Source organism: Lycium barbarum, chromosome 7 (genome assembly GCF_019175385.1).
Source record: "Lycium barbarum isolate Lr01 chromosome 7, ASM1917538v2, whole genome shotgun sequence".
Lineage (NCBI taxonomy): Eukaryota > Viridiplantae > Streptophyta > Magnoliopsida > Solanales > Solanaceae > Lycium > Lycium barbarum.
In genome coordinates this window covers 121603125-121618897 of record NC_083343.1, presented here as the reverse complement: position 1 = coordinate 121618897, position 15773 = coordinate 121603125, and the positions used below count along the sequence as shown (strand labels likewise).

General features: G+C 36.3%; 2 protein-coding genes across 2 annotated transcripts; one reads left to right on the top strand and one right to left on the bottom strand.

The window, feature by feature from the left end:
* Positions 1–7397: 7397 nt before the first annotated feature.
* On the bottom strand, positions 7398–8979 carry LOC132601855 (uncharacterized protein At1g43920, Chloroplastic-like). Its single transcript, XM_060314914.1, has 3 exons — positions 8913–8979; positions 7750–7931; positions 7398–7652 (listed from the first exon to the last, which is right to left on the bottom strand). Exons 1-3 carry the CDS (start codon positions 8977–8979, stop codon positions 7398–7400), a joined length of 504 nt encoding a protein of 167 aa, XP_060170897.1.
* A 406-nt stretch (positions 8980–9385) lies between these two features.
* Positions 9386–15294, top strand: LOC132604061 (uncharacterized). Its single transcript, XM_060317385.1, has 2 exons — positions 9386–11831; positions 14985–15294. Exons 1-2 carry the CDS (start codon positions 9590–9592, stop codon positions 14987–14989), a joined length of 2247 nt encoding a protein of 748 aa, XP_060173368.1. The 5' UTR covers positions 9386–9589; the 3' UTR covers positions 14990–15294.
* Positions 15295–15773: the final 479 nt, after the last annotated feature.

Genomic DNA, 15773 nt, shown 5'->3' with positions numbered 1-15773 from the left:
GATTTTAAGGTGATTACCTATCATCTCATTCACAAGTGTATTCCTTTGAACAAAAACATGATGTGCACTTCTAAGCTAATACCAAGGAAGTTCAAGGACATAATTGTTTCTCAGCCTTACATAAGGATATGGGAAATTTAAGAATTGGTAAGGGACAAGCTTGGTCTTTATGTTGGTAGGACTGTTTTCCACAGGGCAAAACAGAGGGTTATGATAGAAAATATGGGTGACTGGAATTTGAAATTTTTCAGATTATGTGACTATGCTGACATGATCAAGCAAACCAATCCAGGAAGTAGTTGTTGGGTTAAAATTGATAAGGAGACTGAACCTGGGAAAAACTTTTTTGTGTACTTCTACATGTGCTCCATGCATTTAAGCAAGGCTGGTTGGATGGGTGTAGAAAAATAATAGGATTCGATGGTTGTTTTCTGAAAGGAGCTTGTAAGGGTGAGCTATTGGTAGCTGTGGGCAAGAATGGGAACAACCAAATGTATCCTATTGCCTGGGCAGTGGTGGATACAGAGACTAAACATAGCTGGAATTGGTTCATAAAGTACTTGATTGCTGATCTGAATTTGGGAAATGGTAAAGGGTTGAGTGTAATGTCAGACATGCAAGAGGTACCATTTCTGTTCCATTTAATTAAAATTTCAGTTTAGTAGAGGACATTTCAGTATGTTTAACTTTTTTTTTTTTTTTGGTGCTTTGCACACTTTTGGAAGGGACTTATTCCTGTCTTATTGGAGCTGCTGCCAAATGCTGAGACAAGGAGATGTGCCAGACATGTTTGGAGCAATTGGCACAAAGAGTGGAGAGGAGAAGAAGGAAGGAAGCAGTTTTGGAGATGCTCTAAGGCTAGCTTTGAAGTCAAGTTTAAAGAGGAGATGGATAAAATGGCAAAATTGGGTAAGCCCAAGATAATGGAGGATTTTATGCATTATGAGCCTTTTACTTTTTGTAGGGCATATTTCAAGTTTCATTCCAAGTGTGATGTTGTGGAAAATAACATGTGTGAGACTTTTAATTCTTGGATCTTAGCTGCTAGACATAAATCTATTATCACCATGTTAGAGGAAATTAGGCATAAAATGATGAATAGGCATGTAGACATGATCAAATTTGCTGAAACTTGGATTGATGATATTGCCCCTATGACAAGAAGAATATTGGAAGAGAACAAGGAGTTGTCTAATAGGTGTCATGTTCAATGGAATGGGGTTCATGGTTTTGAAATTAGAGATGGTGGGTTCACATTTGTTGTCCACTTGGATAAGAAATATTGTGACTGTAGGCTGTGGATGTTAAGGGGTGTTCCTTGCCCTCATGCTGTTTGTGCTTATTATTACTTGAATCAAGATCCTGATGCACATGTAGAGCATTGGTATAGGAAGGAAACATTTCTTAAGGCTTATAGTCACTTCATCCAACCTATTACCAATATGAGGATGTGACCTAAGACTACAAACCCATCAATAGAGCCTCCAGTGCCAGGAAAAATGCCTGGGAGCCCAAAGAAGAAAAGAATGAAGGATAAAGATGAGCCAAAGAAATATGGAAAGCTGTCAAAGAAGAGTGTGAAGATGAATTGTTCATTGTGCAAACAAGTTGGCCATAACAAGACTGCCTGTGGAAGAAGAGTAAGTACAATTGAATTTGTCATATTCTTAACTTTAGTTTGTTACATATAAGTCTCTAATTTTCATCCCATTGTTTCTGTTTGGTAGCATGGAATGGGTGGTCCTTCTCAACCAATACCCTCAACTGAAAGGCAAGGAAGTCAATCTCAACCAACTCCACCAACTCAATCCAGCTCTGTTTGTAGTGACACAAGTTCTGTGCCAAGAGATGCCCAAACTGTTGCTCCAACACCAGCAGTAAGTATATCTTGTAAAAGTTATTTACATGTTCATTTAAATTGTACAATTTATACACTTTGGATCATTTATATTTTTAATTGTGTAATATAGTCTAGAACGAAGAGTCCTGCATATCCAACTGCTAGTTCACAATCAAGCTCAATTTGTGGTGACACTGTTGACACCCAATTTTGTCCCGTCTTCCCCAAAATATCTATTTATGCTTATAATATTTTTGGAAATTTAAGAAATAATTAGTTATATTTTACTATAATTATTAACTTTTATTAATACTGGCGTTTTATTATCCTGTTGTAGTCACTACTGTTATTACCTTTTATTTTATTACCGTTACTGCTACCACTATTATCATTATTATTATTACTACTATTTTTTGTCATTATTATTATTACCGGTATTATTATATTTCGCATTATAATCATTTCAGCATTTTACCAGCTTATGCACACGCATCGCATTTATTTTGCGCAGTTAAATAATAGCGTTTATTTACTGATATTATCGCACGATCATTACGACGTCATATAATTTTATTTTTATCCGAGCACTGATAAATACATACTTTTATAATAGGTAATATTTTTAATTAAAATAGACCTTTTATGCAAATTTAGAAGCCCAAATTACCTCTTTCATTTCATCCAAATTTTGGGCCCATCCGTCCCAATTAATCCACAAACTTTTCGGATCAACTTATGATCACCCAGCCCAAAACGGTATACAATTCAACAGCCCACATTTCTAATCTGCCCAGCCCACTACCCCTCTACCCGACCCGGCCCGCCTTATTCTTCACAAATGAACCATTAGGGTTCTTTTTTTTTCCTCTTCCACCCGCCGCACACCCCCTCTTTTCTGCTCTCTCTCTCATCTCTCGCTCTTCACCTCTTTCCCATATTTTCCTTTCTCGGATAATTACCAAAACCCCTAGGCCGAAATGAAGCTTTTGTTTTGCCATTCTTGAATGTTTTTCCAGACGCCTCATCATCTCTGTCCCTCATATCCTGTTTCAGAGAAATGCCAAACCCCTCAAGTCGAAATGAAACTTTTATTTTGCCACTCTTGAATGCTTTTCCAAGCATCGTGTTTCCGTTTTCACGCTTCAAGGGGTGCGAATCTTTCCTTTCCAGTGAGGGTCTCAACATTTTGGGCAAGATATTCAAATTACAACGTTCGGATTTTGAACGATTTCGTTTGACTCGGTGTGGAGCCTTAATTCAAAATCCCGCCCAAAAAAACATCACTCCTAGCAAACCCTAATCTGGACCTATAAATACAAAGCTTTGCTGCTCATTTTTGGGGAGGTTTTTTGGAGCCGCACAAAATCCCCTTAAGAAAAAGAGAGTTCATTTCTTGAGTCGTCCGGAAATCCCCTGAAAATATTAAAAGCTTTAACCACACAAAAATTCCTCTAAAAAAATAGTCTACGCAAACTCGGAGATTTGAAGTGTTCGAGGTTATATCGAAGGCTCGAACCCCATTTCGCTGCACCTGCAAAAGGTCCGCAATTCCCCTCTTCTTTGAAGTTCATTTTATTTTCGATGTGATGTTTGTATGAGTTAACTTTCTATGTCGACACGTATTTGTTTTCGGTTTTAGTATTATTTAAAGAGTAAGTGTTGTCAAGTGTTTGGTTTGGTATGTTGAAGTTTGTTAGTATAGTTACGTCGTTCGTTAGTTTAAACTAGGATTGCACATGTTAAAGTTGGTTATGTTTAGTTGTGTTCTTCTTATTTGTTAAGTTTAATCATGTTTAAGAGCATTTAATTCCTGCTTATTTGGTAGCTTAGGTCCTGTTTAGTCGAGATTCGGTATGTTGAGTAATCAGCTCTTCTTGACCTCAACTCTATTATTCTTTTCTTCTCTTGAAATGTGTCAGGAGTCTCTTATATGTTTTGCCTAGACTCTGTCCAGTTTGCTTTTGTAAGACATGATTAAACTAAAGAATTAATCTGAAATAGGATTAGGGACTGCTCTGCGTGACACCTATTATTTATATGAAATCTGTGAACTTGCATCATTCGCAAGTGAATAAACTGATCAGTTTTCCCTTTAGCATCTGTGAGATATTGTTGATCATCAATATGTTGTGTTTTGGTGTTCTGTTTTTAATAACTGATTGTTATTTCCTAAATCTTGTTAAGTGCAAATGTTTTTCCCTGGCGGTTATATTGTGGAGTTAAAAACATGGATTAGGTTGAATGTTGATGTGCTTAGCCATTGTTTGTAGGGGATGCTATGATTAAATCTTTGACATTTGAGATTTAAAGTTCATGTGCTAATATCCCTTTGAGTGTATTAATATGGTTTCATTACCTCACTGCAATGTAGAAAGCAATCTTTCAATATTTTGGTTAAGCTTACAAGTCATTTATGATGGAATTTGGATAAAACTGAACACTTTTTCTTTATTAGATGTAATTCATGTCCTATGGTATTTCTTTTCATGAATTTTTTTATCAGTTCTTATCCAAAAACCGTATTGTGAATATATTTTGCATAAGCTGTCTCGCTAATCTTCACTCTTTCTTTTTACATGTAATGCATCCGGAGCAACCAAGCAACAAAGAGTCTCGTATTGAGACTCAATATGGCTGTCGCTAAAACCGAAGACCTGCATTTACACCGTCTTTTCCCATTTCACTCCTACTATACCTCCAAGCAGAACGATGGGCGATGAAGCCTCCGCCTCTTATTTATTTCTGTTCTAGTTTTGCCTTTATTGGGTTCTGTGATAATCTTGCTTGTCTTGATTCTCTTAATATATGTATAGGACCAGTGCTAATATTAACTTAGAAAGGGTAGTTGTTATGTAGGAAAACCAGTAGCTTATTTTTTATTTAGATAGTAACTTTTTTTTTATCACTGGTGTCGTACCATGAAGCAAGCATGATTTAGCTTTTGGACTGATTATAAATTGGCTTTTCCATAATTTAAATAGCATCCTTTAGACTAATAAAAGATGCTTTCGTTTATGGTGAGTCTTTTTTTTTATATGTTCATTGTCGAACAAGTGTCAACAGAATTTTATTTAAAAAAAAAAAACAGTTTTCCATATTCTGATATAAAGGTGCAGCTTTTTGATAATCAAGATCAAACTCGGATTTTAAGAGGCTAATCAAATGGAGCATTTTTGGCATCACTGGATCATTTTATTCTAAAGATTACATCTTCTCCACCCTATTTTGAGAAAAGTTCAGATTTCAAGATCCTTTAACAGTTCATATGATATATATCTCCAACTCAAATCCAAATCTACTCAACTTCTTTAAAATACTTATTTTAAGAATTTAATTCCATGCATGATGTTATGATCGATTGAGTTCTTTTTTTCTTTGAAAATGAAAGGACGAAGATAAATATGGCATACAAACGTGATTTTGAAAAGCTTTTTTTTGGTTTACTACTTCCTGAAAGTTTTTTCAGAGCTTTGTTTAAGTCTAAAAGTGCATCATGTTATTATTTGCAAGATTTTCTACTTTAATCACCTAAATACTTAGTATGGATACTTTTTCTCACATTGCTTATACAATATTAAATACTATATTTTGTCACAATTTCTTATGTTAACCTAAGTTTGGTCGGTAACCGTATTTAACGGATTCTAATGGATGCCCAACACCTTCCTGTTAGGATATTTAGAACCCTTACCTAGAATTTATTAGGTTAGTAAGACCTTTAAGATTGGAGTTTATTTTAGGCATTTACTTAGTTAAAATAGGTGTCCTAATTCACCGTTAAAATAATTAGGTGGAGACTCCTTAAAATAAACAAAATAGGAATCACCAATATGTTGTACTCGATTTGACCCGGTTTAAATGGGGTATAACAGACACAAGGGTTGTGCCAGTAGCTCCACAAAAGAGGGCTCAAGTTGGAGCTGGCAAGGGAAGGGGCAGAAAAAAATTCACAAATGCAAGAGGGGTACCATTTGTGAGTGCAAGAGAAGATTCTTCTTCAGGTCAATTGCCACCATTATCAGGTCACAAAAGGCATATACTACTGTTGGTTTTGCTGCAGCTACTGGAAATAAAAGTAGGCCTACAACTGGTTTTGCTGTATACTCTAATCCTGTTACTGGAGAACAAGTCTTTAATGTAAGTTCACTTTATGATTTGCCTTTATCTTTGTTCAACACAATTTACTAATGTTTCACATTTTAATTGAAGCCTGGTACAACAAGTGAGAGGGTTCTACATGGTGCAACAAACTTGAAGAGTGCTTCACCAACAAACATTGATATTGGTTATAAAGCTCGTGGACTGAAATGGCAAGAAAAAGATGCAATGACCACATCACAACTATCCCGATTGAGAGCCAACAAGAGAAACCAAAAGGCTGCATCAGAAGCAACCAAATCTTCAGCAGAAGGAAGCTCCAACAAGTAGTTAATGTAGGAAATTTGTCACATTTAGGGTATTTGAAACAATGTCTTTAGTATATGTAAACTGCAGCAGTGCTGTCTAGCTAGACTTATTATTATGCATTACTGTTGTGCCAATGACATTAGCAATGGTACTTTTCGATTTGTGCTAATCAAATTTGTGCCAATACTACTCTTCAATTTATGCCACTGAGTCAAACATGCATGGGGCAGATCAATAGGATTGGAATATAAGCAGCCGGGCAGTTGTGCCATTTCAAGACAATAAATTTCCTCAAAATACTCAACAACCAAATAAATGGGACGGTTGGAGTCAAATACAACCGATTAGCCCATAAATCAAACACCACGGGTGAATTCAATTCACTTCATTGAATTCACCCCATCCAACTTCATCCAATCCACTTAATCTTCCATTTCAACTATTTATAAAACCCACTAACTTCATCCCCATTATCTTCATCCCATTCAAATTATCCCATTCACTTGTTAAAACAAGTTCATTCAACCTAAAAAATGTTGGCATATTTCGAGAAGAAATTAACACGATCATACGTAGAAAGTGATGATTTCGTACGTTTAATTTAGCATCCATGTTTCATTTGCTATTTTTATTGCAATCGTTTAGTAATTTTTCATGTTTTTTTTTGCAGGTGCTTCCTACTAATATTCTTGATGTTCTACCAACCAAAATAACTCATGCCGTTGTTGTTTATGGAGAAAAACGTTACACTATGACCTACAAAATTGGAAAACACGCGCGCCTCTGTCTCAGGTGGAAAGACTTTCTGGAATTCGAGCAATTGACGGAGGGAGATACACTCTGTATTTGGGTCTGCGAGTGTAAGTGCCGGGAGGGCATAGGATTCGATGTTCAAAAGAAGGAAGAGGAAGAGGATGAGGTCATAGTTGTTGACTAGGTCTCTATTTTCTTTTCTATGTATGATGCTAGCATTTTAATGAACAATTGCTATGTTTCTTTGTTGATTTATATTCATGTCATATTTGCGACTAATTCATAACGCCAAACACAAGCCAAGTAATTCACAAAATCTAATAACCAAAACATTACTACAAACATAGAAGAAAATCTTTGTAGGAACATTACAAACAGTAACTAGGAAACAATTAGACTACCCAAAGATAATTTTTGCAAGTAAAAAACATAGAACAACAACGACAACCATATTGAATTTGGCTTTTGCACAGTCCCTCTCTTCCTTAATTTCCTTCAATTTTTGTTTCAATGAATCATACTTGCCTCCAAGTTCCTTCATTTTATATTTCAATGTATCCCTCTCTTCTTCAACCTCTTTAAGCTTCTCCTTCAAAAGCTCAACCTCTGGAGATGGATCAATCCATTTAAAATAGCCACATCCACCCTTATCCTACATAAAAGTAAAAGAAAATTATGAACACAACAAATCTGAAAAAATGGCCGAAAATCAAATTTCCAAAAATCAAAATTTTAAAATAGGTACTCACTTTTGGCATCTTGCAACCAAAGAATCTACGACCTGAGTTGTTAACTGTTCTCGAAGTTCTTACATTACAAGAATTACCACAATTACAAATAACATTTTCATCTATAATCCCTGAATTTTGTGGCATTGCTATGAAGAAGAGAGAACCAAGATAGAAATAAGAGACAATACAGCCAGCAACAACTATAAATCGAGAGACAAGGACGAAAAAAATTGAACTGAAACAAGAGAGAGAAACGGGGGAGAAAGGAGGAGAAAGGGGAGAGAGAAACGGTTGAGAAAGGAGGAGAAAGGAGAGATTTTGGAATTTTTGGAATTGGGGTTTTAAATTTGGGGTTATTAAAAAAAAATGGTACGTTGGAGTTTCCATATAAGCAACAACACAACCCTTCACGCGCCCATTTTGCGTGCAGCACACACGAGCTGCCATGTAGGCAAAATGTGCTTATGTGGTATAAATTCAGGGTAGTTTAGGCAGTCAATAGGTACAACTCCCGGTTTAGGTAGCCATGAGGAAAATGCGGTAAAGTTTAGGGGGCTATCTATGACTTTTGCCAAAAAACTATTAAAATTCCATGTTTCAATCCATCATGTGATGCTTGAGTACTACTCCCTCTGTTTCAATTTATGTGAACTTATTTTCTTTTTAGTCCGTACCAAAATAAATGACCTCTTTCCTAATTTGGAAATAAATTCACTTTATGAAATGATTTATAGCTACACAAATATTCAAGACTTATTTTGAGCCACAAGTTTCAAAAGTCTTCTCTTTCTTAAATGTCGTGCCCAGTCAAAGAAGTTCACATAAATAGAAACGGAGGGAGTATTTGTTATTGATTGTTCAAAAGCTTCTTTAATTACAAGCATTTGCTCAATAAGTCAGTAAATCTTCAAGCATGTTTCTATTAAGGGTGATCTATATAATTAAAGGAGCTGATACGTCTTAAGTGATTAACTTATCTACGTAATAAGTATTTGAGAACACGCGCAGTTTTTTTCTTCTTCAAAATTTGAACTGAAAGAGTCCAATAGGAACACTTTATCATGTATTTAATTAAAATAAACCGCTCTTTGACCGTCTAAATGAAATTTGCTGACAAATTTAAAGATCGTCAATAAGTTAAGCCAAAATAAATTGATAGTGTAAAATAGGTGCTTTGGTACTTGCTTCAGGTGATGATTCAACACTATTTGTTATTGATTGTTCAAAAGCTTCTTTAATTATACGCATTTGTCTTAAGGAGCTATAAAACTTCAAGCATGTTTCTATTGAGGCTAATTTGTATAATTAAAAAAACTGACACATTTTAAGTGATTAAGTTATTTACGTAACAAGCATTCGAGAACACGAGCAATTTTTTTTAAAATTTTTTTGAATCGAAAGTGTATCCAATAATAATACTTTATCACATATTCAAGTCTTCAATGAAGTAACCCCTAATTTGAATGTCTTATGATTTTTTTTTTTTTTTTTAAGTTTAAGGGACCTCAACGTATTGAGCCAAAAGAAAAAGTTGTTAGAGTAATTATACATAGAGATTTTTGTTTTCTAATAAAGTACAATGGAAATATGACAAGAAAAAGCAAAAAGTGACAAAATAAATAGAAGGTGTAAACTATGTGCTTAGGGGTCAAGTCTTCTCTTCTTTTATTGGTGAAAAAAAAAGTTAGAGTTGAGTAGGACACCAGCCAAAAATTGTACACACACACACACACTCTTCATCATTGCCTATACACTTTAAAAGAACACCATCAAAATTCCATTTTTTTTTCAATCCACCATGTGATTCTTCAACAACCATTTGTTATTTGATTGTCCAGAACCTTTTTCTTGATCATCAATGGCTGAAACTAATTCCCAAAACTACCCTTCTATCCCTTCAAATTACATCTCCATAGCCCAACTCCAAGAAAGATGGCTAAAAGAGAAAGAAAAAAAGCAACAAGAAAAAGAAAAACAAGAAAAGGAAAAACAAGAAAAGAAACAATCGAAAACCCCATTTCATCAAAATCATCAAAGACATCAAAATCATAGTATGAAAGGTTGGCGTGAGGTTGGTTTGATTTCTATAGAACCCAAGTTAAAGGAAGTGGAAATCACTGGTAGAGTGGTTAAAGAAGGTGAAAAAAACAAGAAAAAGGGCTATTTTGTAAATAGGAAACCTAGGTTTGAAAGAGATGGAAAAGAAGATATGGCTAAAGTTTCAACTTTTGATGTGGCAGAGAAAGAAATCATGACTATGGTGAGTGTGGAAAACAGTGAAAAAGAAATATCTAAGGGGAAATGTAAGAATAAGGAGGATGAAGAAGTGGCTTATGTATGCAGGGTGGAGGTGGTAGGAGAAAGCAGTGTAGGTAGGGAAATCGCGGGGCAGAAATGTAAAGTTGGGTTTAAGGGAATGAAGAATAGCAATGTGGAGCAATCACGAAAAGAACGTAGTGCAGAAGAGGACGAGGTTTTAGTTGATGTGAAAGAAAGAACTAATGAGAAGGAGAGAATGGGAGGTGCATTTCGTGACGAGGTTTTAGTTGATGTGAAAGAAAGAACTAATGAGAAGGAGAGAATGAGAGGTGCATTTCGTGCATACGGAGATAAGGAGGTCGAGGTTGTAGGAGAAAGCAATGGAGGGAGGGAAATCGGAGGAGAGAAATGTAGAGTTGGGTTTAAGGGAAAGAAAAATGGCGGGAGAAAGTGGGGTGATAGGGTTGAAGAAGTAAGCGATAAGGTAGACAGTGCGGAACTATCAGGAAAAAAACGTATTGTAGAGAAGGAGGAGGTTTTGGTTGATGTGAAAAGAAGAACTAATGGGAAGGCGAGAATGAGAGGCGGATTTCGTGCATACGGTTATAAGGAGGTCAAAGAAGTGGCTACTGTTTGTAAAATGGAGGTGGTAGAAGAAAACAATGTAGATAGGGAAATTGCAGGGCAGAAATGTCGAGTTGGGTTTAGGGGAAAGAAGAATAGCGCGAGAAAGATGGGTGATAGGGTTGGAGAAGCGAGCGATATAGCAGATAGTTCGGAGCAAGCAGGACAAGAAAATAATGCAGAGAAGGAGGACGTTTCAGTTGGTGTGAAAGAAAAAACTAACGAGAAGGCGAGAATAAGAGGTGCATTTCGTGCATATGGAGATAAGGAGGTCGAGGCTATAGGAGAAAGGAATGTAGATAGGGAACTCGGAGGGAAGAGATTTAAAGTTGGGTTTAGGGAGAAGAAAAATAGCGGGAGAATGATGGTTGATAGGGTTGGAGAAGTAGACACTGTGGAGCAATCAGGACAAAAACATAGTACAGAAAAGGAGAAGGTTTTAGTTGATGTGAAAGAAAGAACTAATGAGAAGACGAGAATGAGAGGCACATTTTGTGCATGCGGTGATAAGGAGGTCGAAGAAGTGCCTACTATTTGCACGGTGGAGGTTGTAGAAGAAAACAAGGTAGATAGGGGAATTGCGGGGCAGAAATGTAGAGTTGGGTTTAGAAGAATTAAAAATAGCGGGAGAAAGATGGGTGATAGGGTTGGAGAAGTAAGCGATAAAGTAGACGGTGTGGAGCAATCAGGACAAGAACATAATGCAGAGAAGGAGGAGGTTTCAGTTGATATGAAAGAAAGAACTAATGAGAAGGTGAGAATGAGAGGTGCATTTCGTGCATATGGTGATAAGGAGGTCGAAGAAGTGGCTATGGTTTGCACGATGGAGGTTGTAGGAGAAAACGAGGTAGATAGGGAAAATGGAGGGCAGAAATGTAGAGTTGGGTTTAAGGATAAAAAAAGTAGCTGGAGAAAGGTGGATGATAAGGTTGGAGAAGTAAGCGATAAGATGGAGAGTCTGGAGCAATCGGGAAAACAGCATAATGCAGAGAAAGATGTACCTTTGATAGATTCAGAAGCTGGTTTGAAGATGAAGATTGAGAGAGATCTTGGGGATTTGTCATTGATTGATAAGAGTTATGGTCAACGGAGGTCGAATGTCAGCGCGTATGGTGACAAGTGGAGATATGGGACTTCCAAAAGGTATGAACAGCGAAGAACGTTGAAGCAGAAGGATAATAGCTTTGTATGGGTTAAAAAGGGGGAGTCTTCAAATGGTAAATATGCTGGCTTCCCTGTTTGAGTTCATATTACATAATGTGTTCTTTTTTCTGATAAGTTGTCACTTAAATGTGTTCTTTTGTTATTAGTGAATGCATTTCTAGTGACTGTGTTAAGCAGTAAAAATGCTTTATGAAGTGATGTGTCAGTGGGAAAATGCAAGAACAAGTAGAAAGATAAGTGGGAATTAGGAAGCTAGAAATAGAATGTAGTATTATTGTTTCCTTCCATTTGTAAGGAGCTTTGCACTAATACTAATCGATAATATGGAAAGAGGAGGACTACCGCATACTGCTCTTTCAAAATTTCATCTGCATATTATGACATGTAAATTCGTGTTTAGTTTTTAATAAGATTTTTGCCAGGATTATAGTTGATGGAAAGGATTATATTAACACCCTTAGTATAGCATGATAGAAGAGGATTAAATTGTCATACAAGTTTAAATTGAGGTATGCTGCCTTTGCCTGATAGTGAAGCATCAAATGTTGAAGAATCTATTGGTCCTGTTCGTTTTGTTCCACCTACTCCAAGATTGTACTGTAAGTAATCAAATTGGGGTGAGAGTTTCAAGAGGGATTTTATTTTTGCAAGACTACTGGAGTGTAACATTTGAAATTACTTTATAGTAGGAACATATTTGGCACATCTAAGGCAAAGGTAAACCTGCTATATTGATACTAAAATCTAAAGCCTAAATTGCTTGTTGAAAGATCACAAGTTGAAGTTGAACCTAAAATATTGCTTGTTGTCCTACTCAACAACCAGCTTTGCTGATCCTTTTGATTGCTATTTCCATTTTTTTTTTTTGGGATAAGTATGATCTTTTTTTCTTGTTGCCATTCCTTATTGCTAGGGGGTGTTGCGGGGTTTACTGGGGGAAGGGGGGGGGGGGGGGGGGGGGTTGGGGGGACCGGCATTCTGTCTCCTGATAAAAGACTGCTTAAGGTTTTCAGCAACCTAGGCTAATAGAGCTAGTAAGTTATTTAAGAACAAAAAAGACCTACCTTAAGGAGGCCTAATGGGTAATGATGTCATGAATAAAAACAGGTCAAAGATTTACTGGGGTATCATTCTGTTCTTCCCCTCTGCTTTGACAGTGTTTTTGTGTTGGCTAAAACATGGACTTTTAGGAGAAAAAGTGCCATGTTTAAGGAGTAGTGAAGCAATAAATTCTTCAAAATTGGACTAATTTACAAAAAGACTAAGTAATTTGATGTTAGCAATTTCGAGGTTTACGGAAGTGAATCTACTTTCCTCAGGAACTATTCTTTCCGACTGCCAATTCCTTCTCTCGGGTTTGCCCTTGGGTTTGTCAAACAACTCTCATTATGTTTAGATAATCCTAGAAAACATGAAACATTTGCTATATTGAAAAAAAAATTGCCTTCTGGGAACCCAAATATCTTCGGTTGATATGATGGTTAACCACGGTGATGCTGTTTGCACTGCCTAGCGGTGGAACCAATACCATTTTCGTCACAGATAAGTGATAAATTATCCACATAGAGAAGAGATAGCTTACATTTCACGTGACCTATCTATCAATTAATTCCAGGCCTCAAGCTTTGGTAGAGGCCTCCAAACTTCAACAAACCTGATTACTATATATATCCTAATATCTTTATTTACTCCAAAATTATGTTGGGTGAAGGAACACTTTCAAAATTTTTGCACTGTCAATGAGGTAGAGCTGTTTTGGTTCTCAAATACTGATTCATCTGTAGCTCCGCCAGTGTACCTTAGCAACTGCATGCCTGGCCCTGCACCTCTCTATTTAAAGTCACCTGTCTTTGCTGCCAAGATTTTGATGATCATACTATTTCTGTAGTACTGATGTCATAAAACAGTTTAATGCTTGTATAGTTGTTTTTATACAACATATATTATGGCTGATAGTCATGCATACTGTGTTTATAATTACTGACCTCATAGCTTTGTAGCTCCTTTGGTGTTAAAGGACTAGTATGGATATGTCAATGTACCTCATAAAGAGGATGCAATAGAAATAATTTGATTTTAGTACTGGATGGGCTGGCACAATCTGTAAATTTTGGATAGTAATTTACTCAGCTTCTTGGCCATGCTGGATTTTCTTTTGATGGCCTTACTTTTTTTTTCCATGCGAATGGACTAGGAAGAAACAAAAGAACCCGTTTGGCCATGAGAATATTTGTCTGTGTTTTTGGCTTTCCGATAGAAGATTATTCTATTGTCTTATGTCTGATTATACTTAGAGACAGTTCACATTCGGTTGATATCTGCTTGGTTATAGGTTATGTTTGATCCTATTGTAGAGTCTGTTACCAAGTGGCTTCTTTTAGATCAAATTAATGACTGGAGCCTGGATAATCATACAGAGGAAGATGATACAGAATTTACAATATTCTCTCTTTTCCAAATAAAGTAATTTATGATAAGGATAAAAATGTACTGGTGTGTATATCTTTGACATCTATCAGTATCATCTTCCTTCAACCTTATAAGTTATATCTTATATTCCTGATCAGGATTAGCATGTTCCATGGAAAGAAAGGGTGCAGCAGATTTATTCCCTAATTTAGGGCCAATAGGTTGATGCTTTTTCTTTAGAAATAGGAAACAGATCACACTAATCATGATCACGAATAGACTCTGAAATGTCGGCATTGTGCTTCATATGCTTGTTCACATCACAAGTCTATAGTATATGTAATTGGCACATTATATATTTTCTCAGGTTTTGACTTGACAAAATATATGATGTATCAATTATGTCTAATGCATTGTGCCAAGTTTTCTCTCTGCTTAAACTTGAAAGAATGTATGACATATCAATTGCATATGCTTTACTTTGTCTAGTTTTCTATTCTCTCCTACCCTTGCATTTTGGTGAGCATAGCTGTTACAAAAAAGATAACAGTACCTCATCACATTTAAATGTGATAACTTGCTAATGCCTTCATGTATGAAACAGTAGCCTACACTAAAGCATCATTAATTTTTTTGTTACCTGTCTAACTTAGAGGATGACATTTTGTGTTAGCTTAATCTCAGCAACTTTGTACTCTAATCCGATAAGCTTAGCATGACTGTAATTCCTCTCAGCTTTTATTTTTTGAATATTTACATTCTGCTTTACTGAAACCAATTTTTTCATCTCTGTTAAGGTTGATTTTTCAAGCCAAATCACAAGTCGAATTAAGCTGTGCTCTCAGTGAATCAAGTCAGTTTCCTTACAGAAGCAGCTTCTTATTCATTGCTTTGACCAATTCAACTTCATTCTCACAGGGAATAAAAACAACTCTACATGTAAATTTGCCAGCAGTTGTTTCTCCCATAGTCTTCTTTCTTGTATAAAAGACTGGTATTTCTCCTCCCCCTTTGACCCCCTTGCAGCTTCATATTAAACTGTAAATGAAAATGATGTCAAGTCTTTTGAACATATTAATCATGGAGTATGCATTTTGTGAATGTCAACTTATTAGTGGCGACCCCTTTTGAACATTCTTTTTCGTAGTTCTTGTGGCGACTTTATTCAGTATTTGTGGCAACTAATGTCACTATGAAAAATACTAGTAGTAACTTTTTTAGGGATTGTAGTGACTCCTTGAGCACAAATTGGACTTCAGAACCTCTTTGGTGATTAGACGGGACATGGCACAACTTCGGCGTACTGTGGACATGACCTTAGATAGAAAGGTGTGGAGGCCGAGGGTTAGGCTAGAGGTTAGTAGGTAGCCTAGTGAACTCTGTAGCGGTAGTATTAGGCAGTAGCCGTGTAGTTTCGTTTCTTCAATGTGTATTACTCCCTCCGTCCCAATTTATGTGATATAGTTTGACTGGGCACGGAGTTTAAGAAATAAAGGAAGGCTTTTTAATCGTGTGGTCTAAAATAAGCCAAAGATATTTGTGTGGTCATAGATCATCTCGTTAAGCGTAAAAGGTAAAGTTTAAAG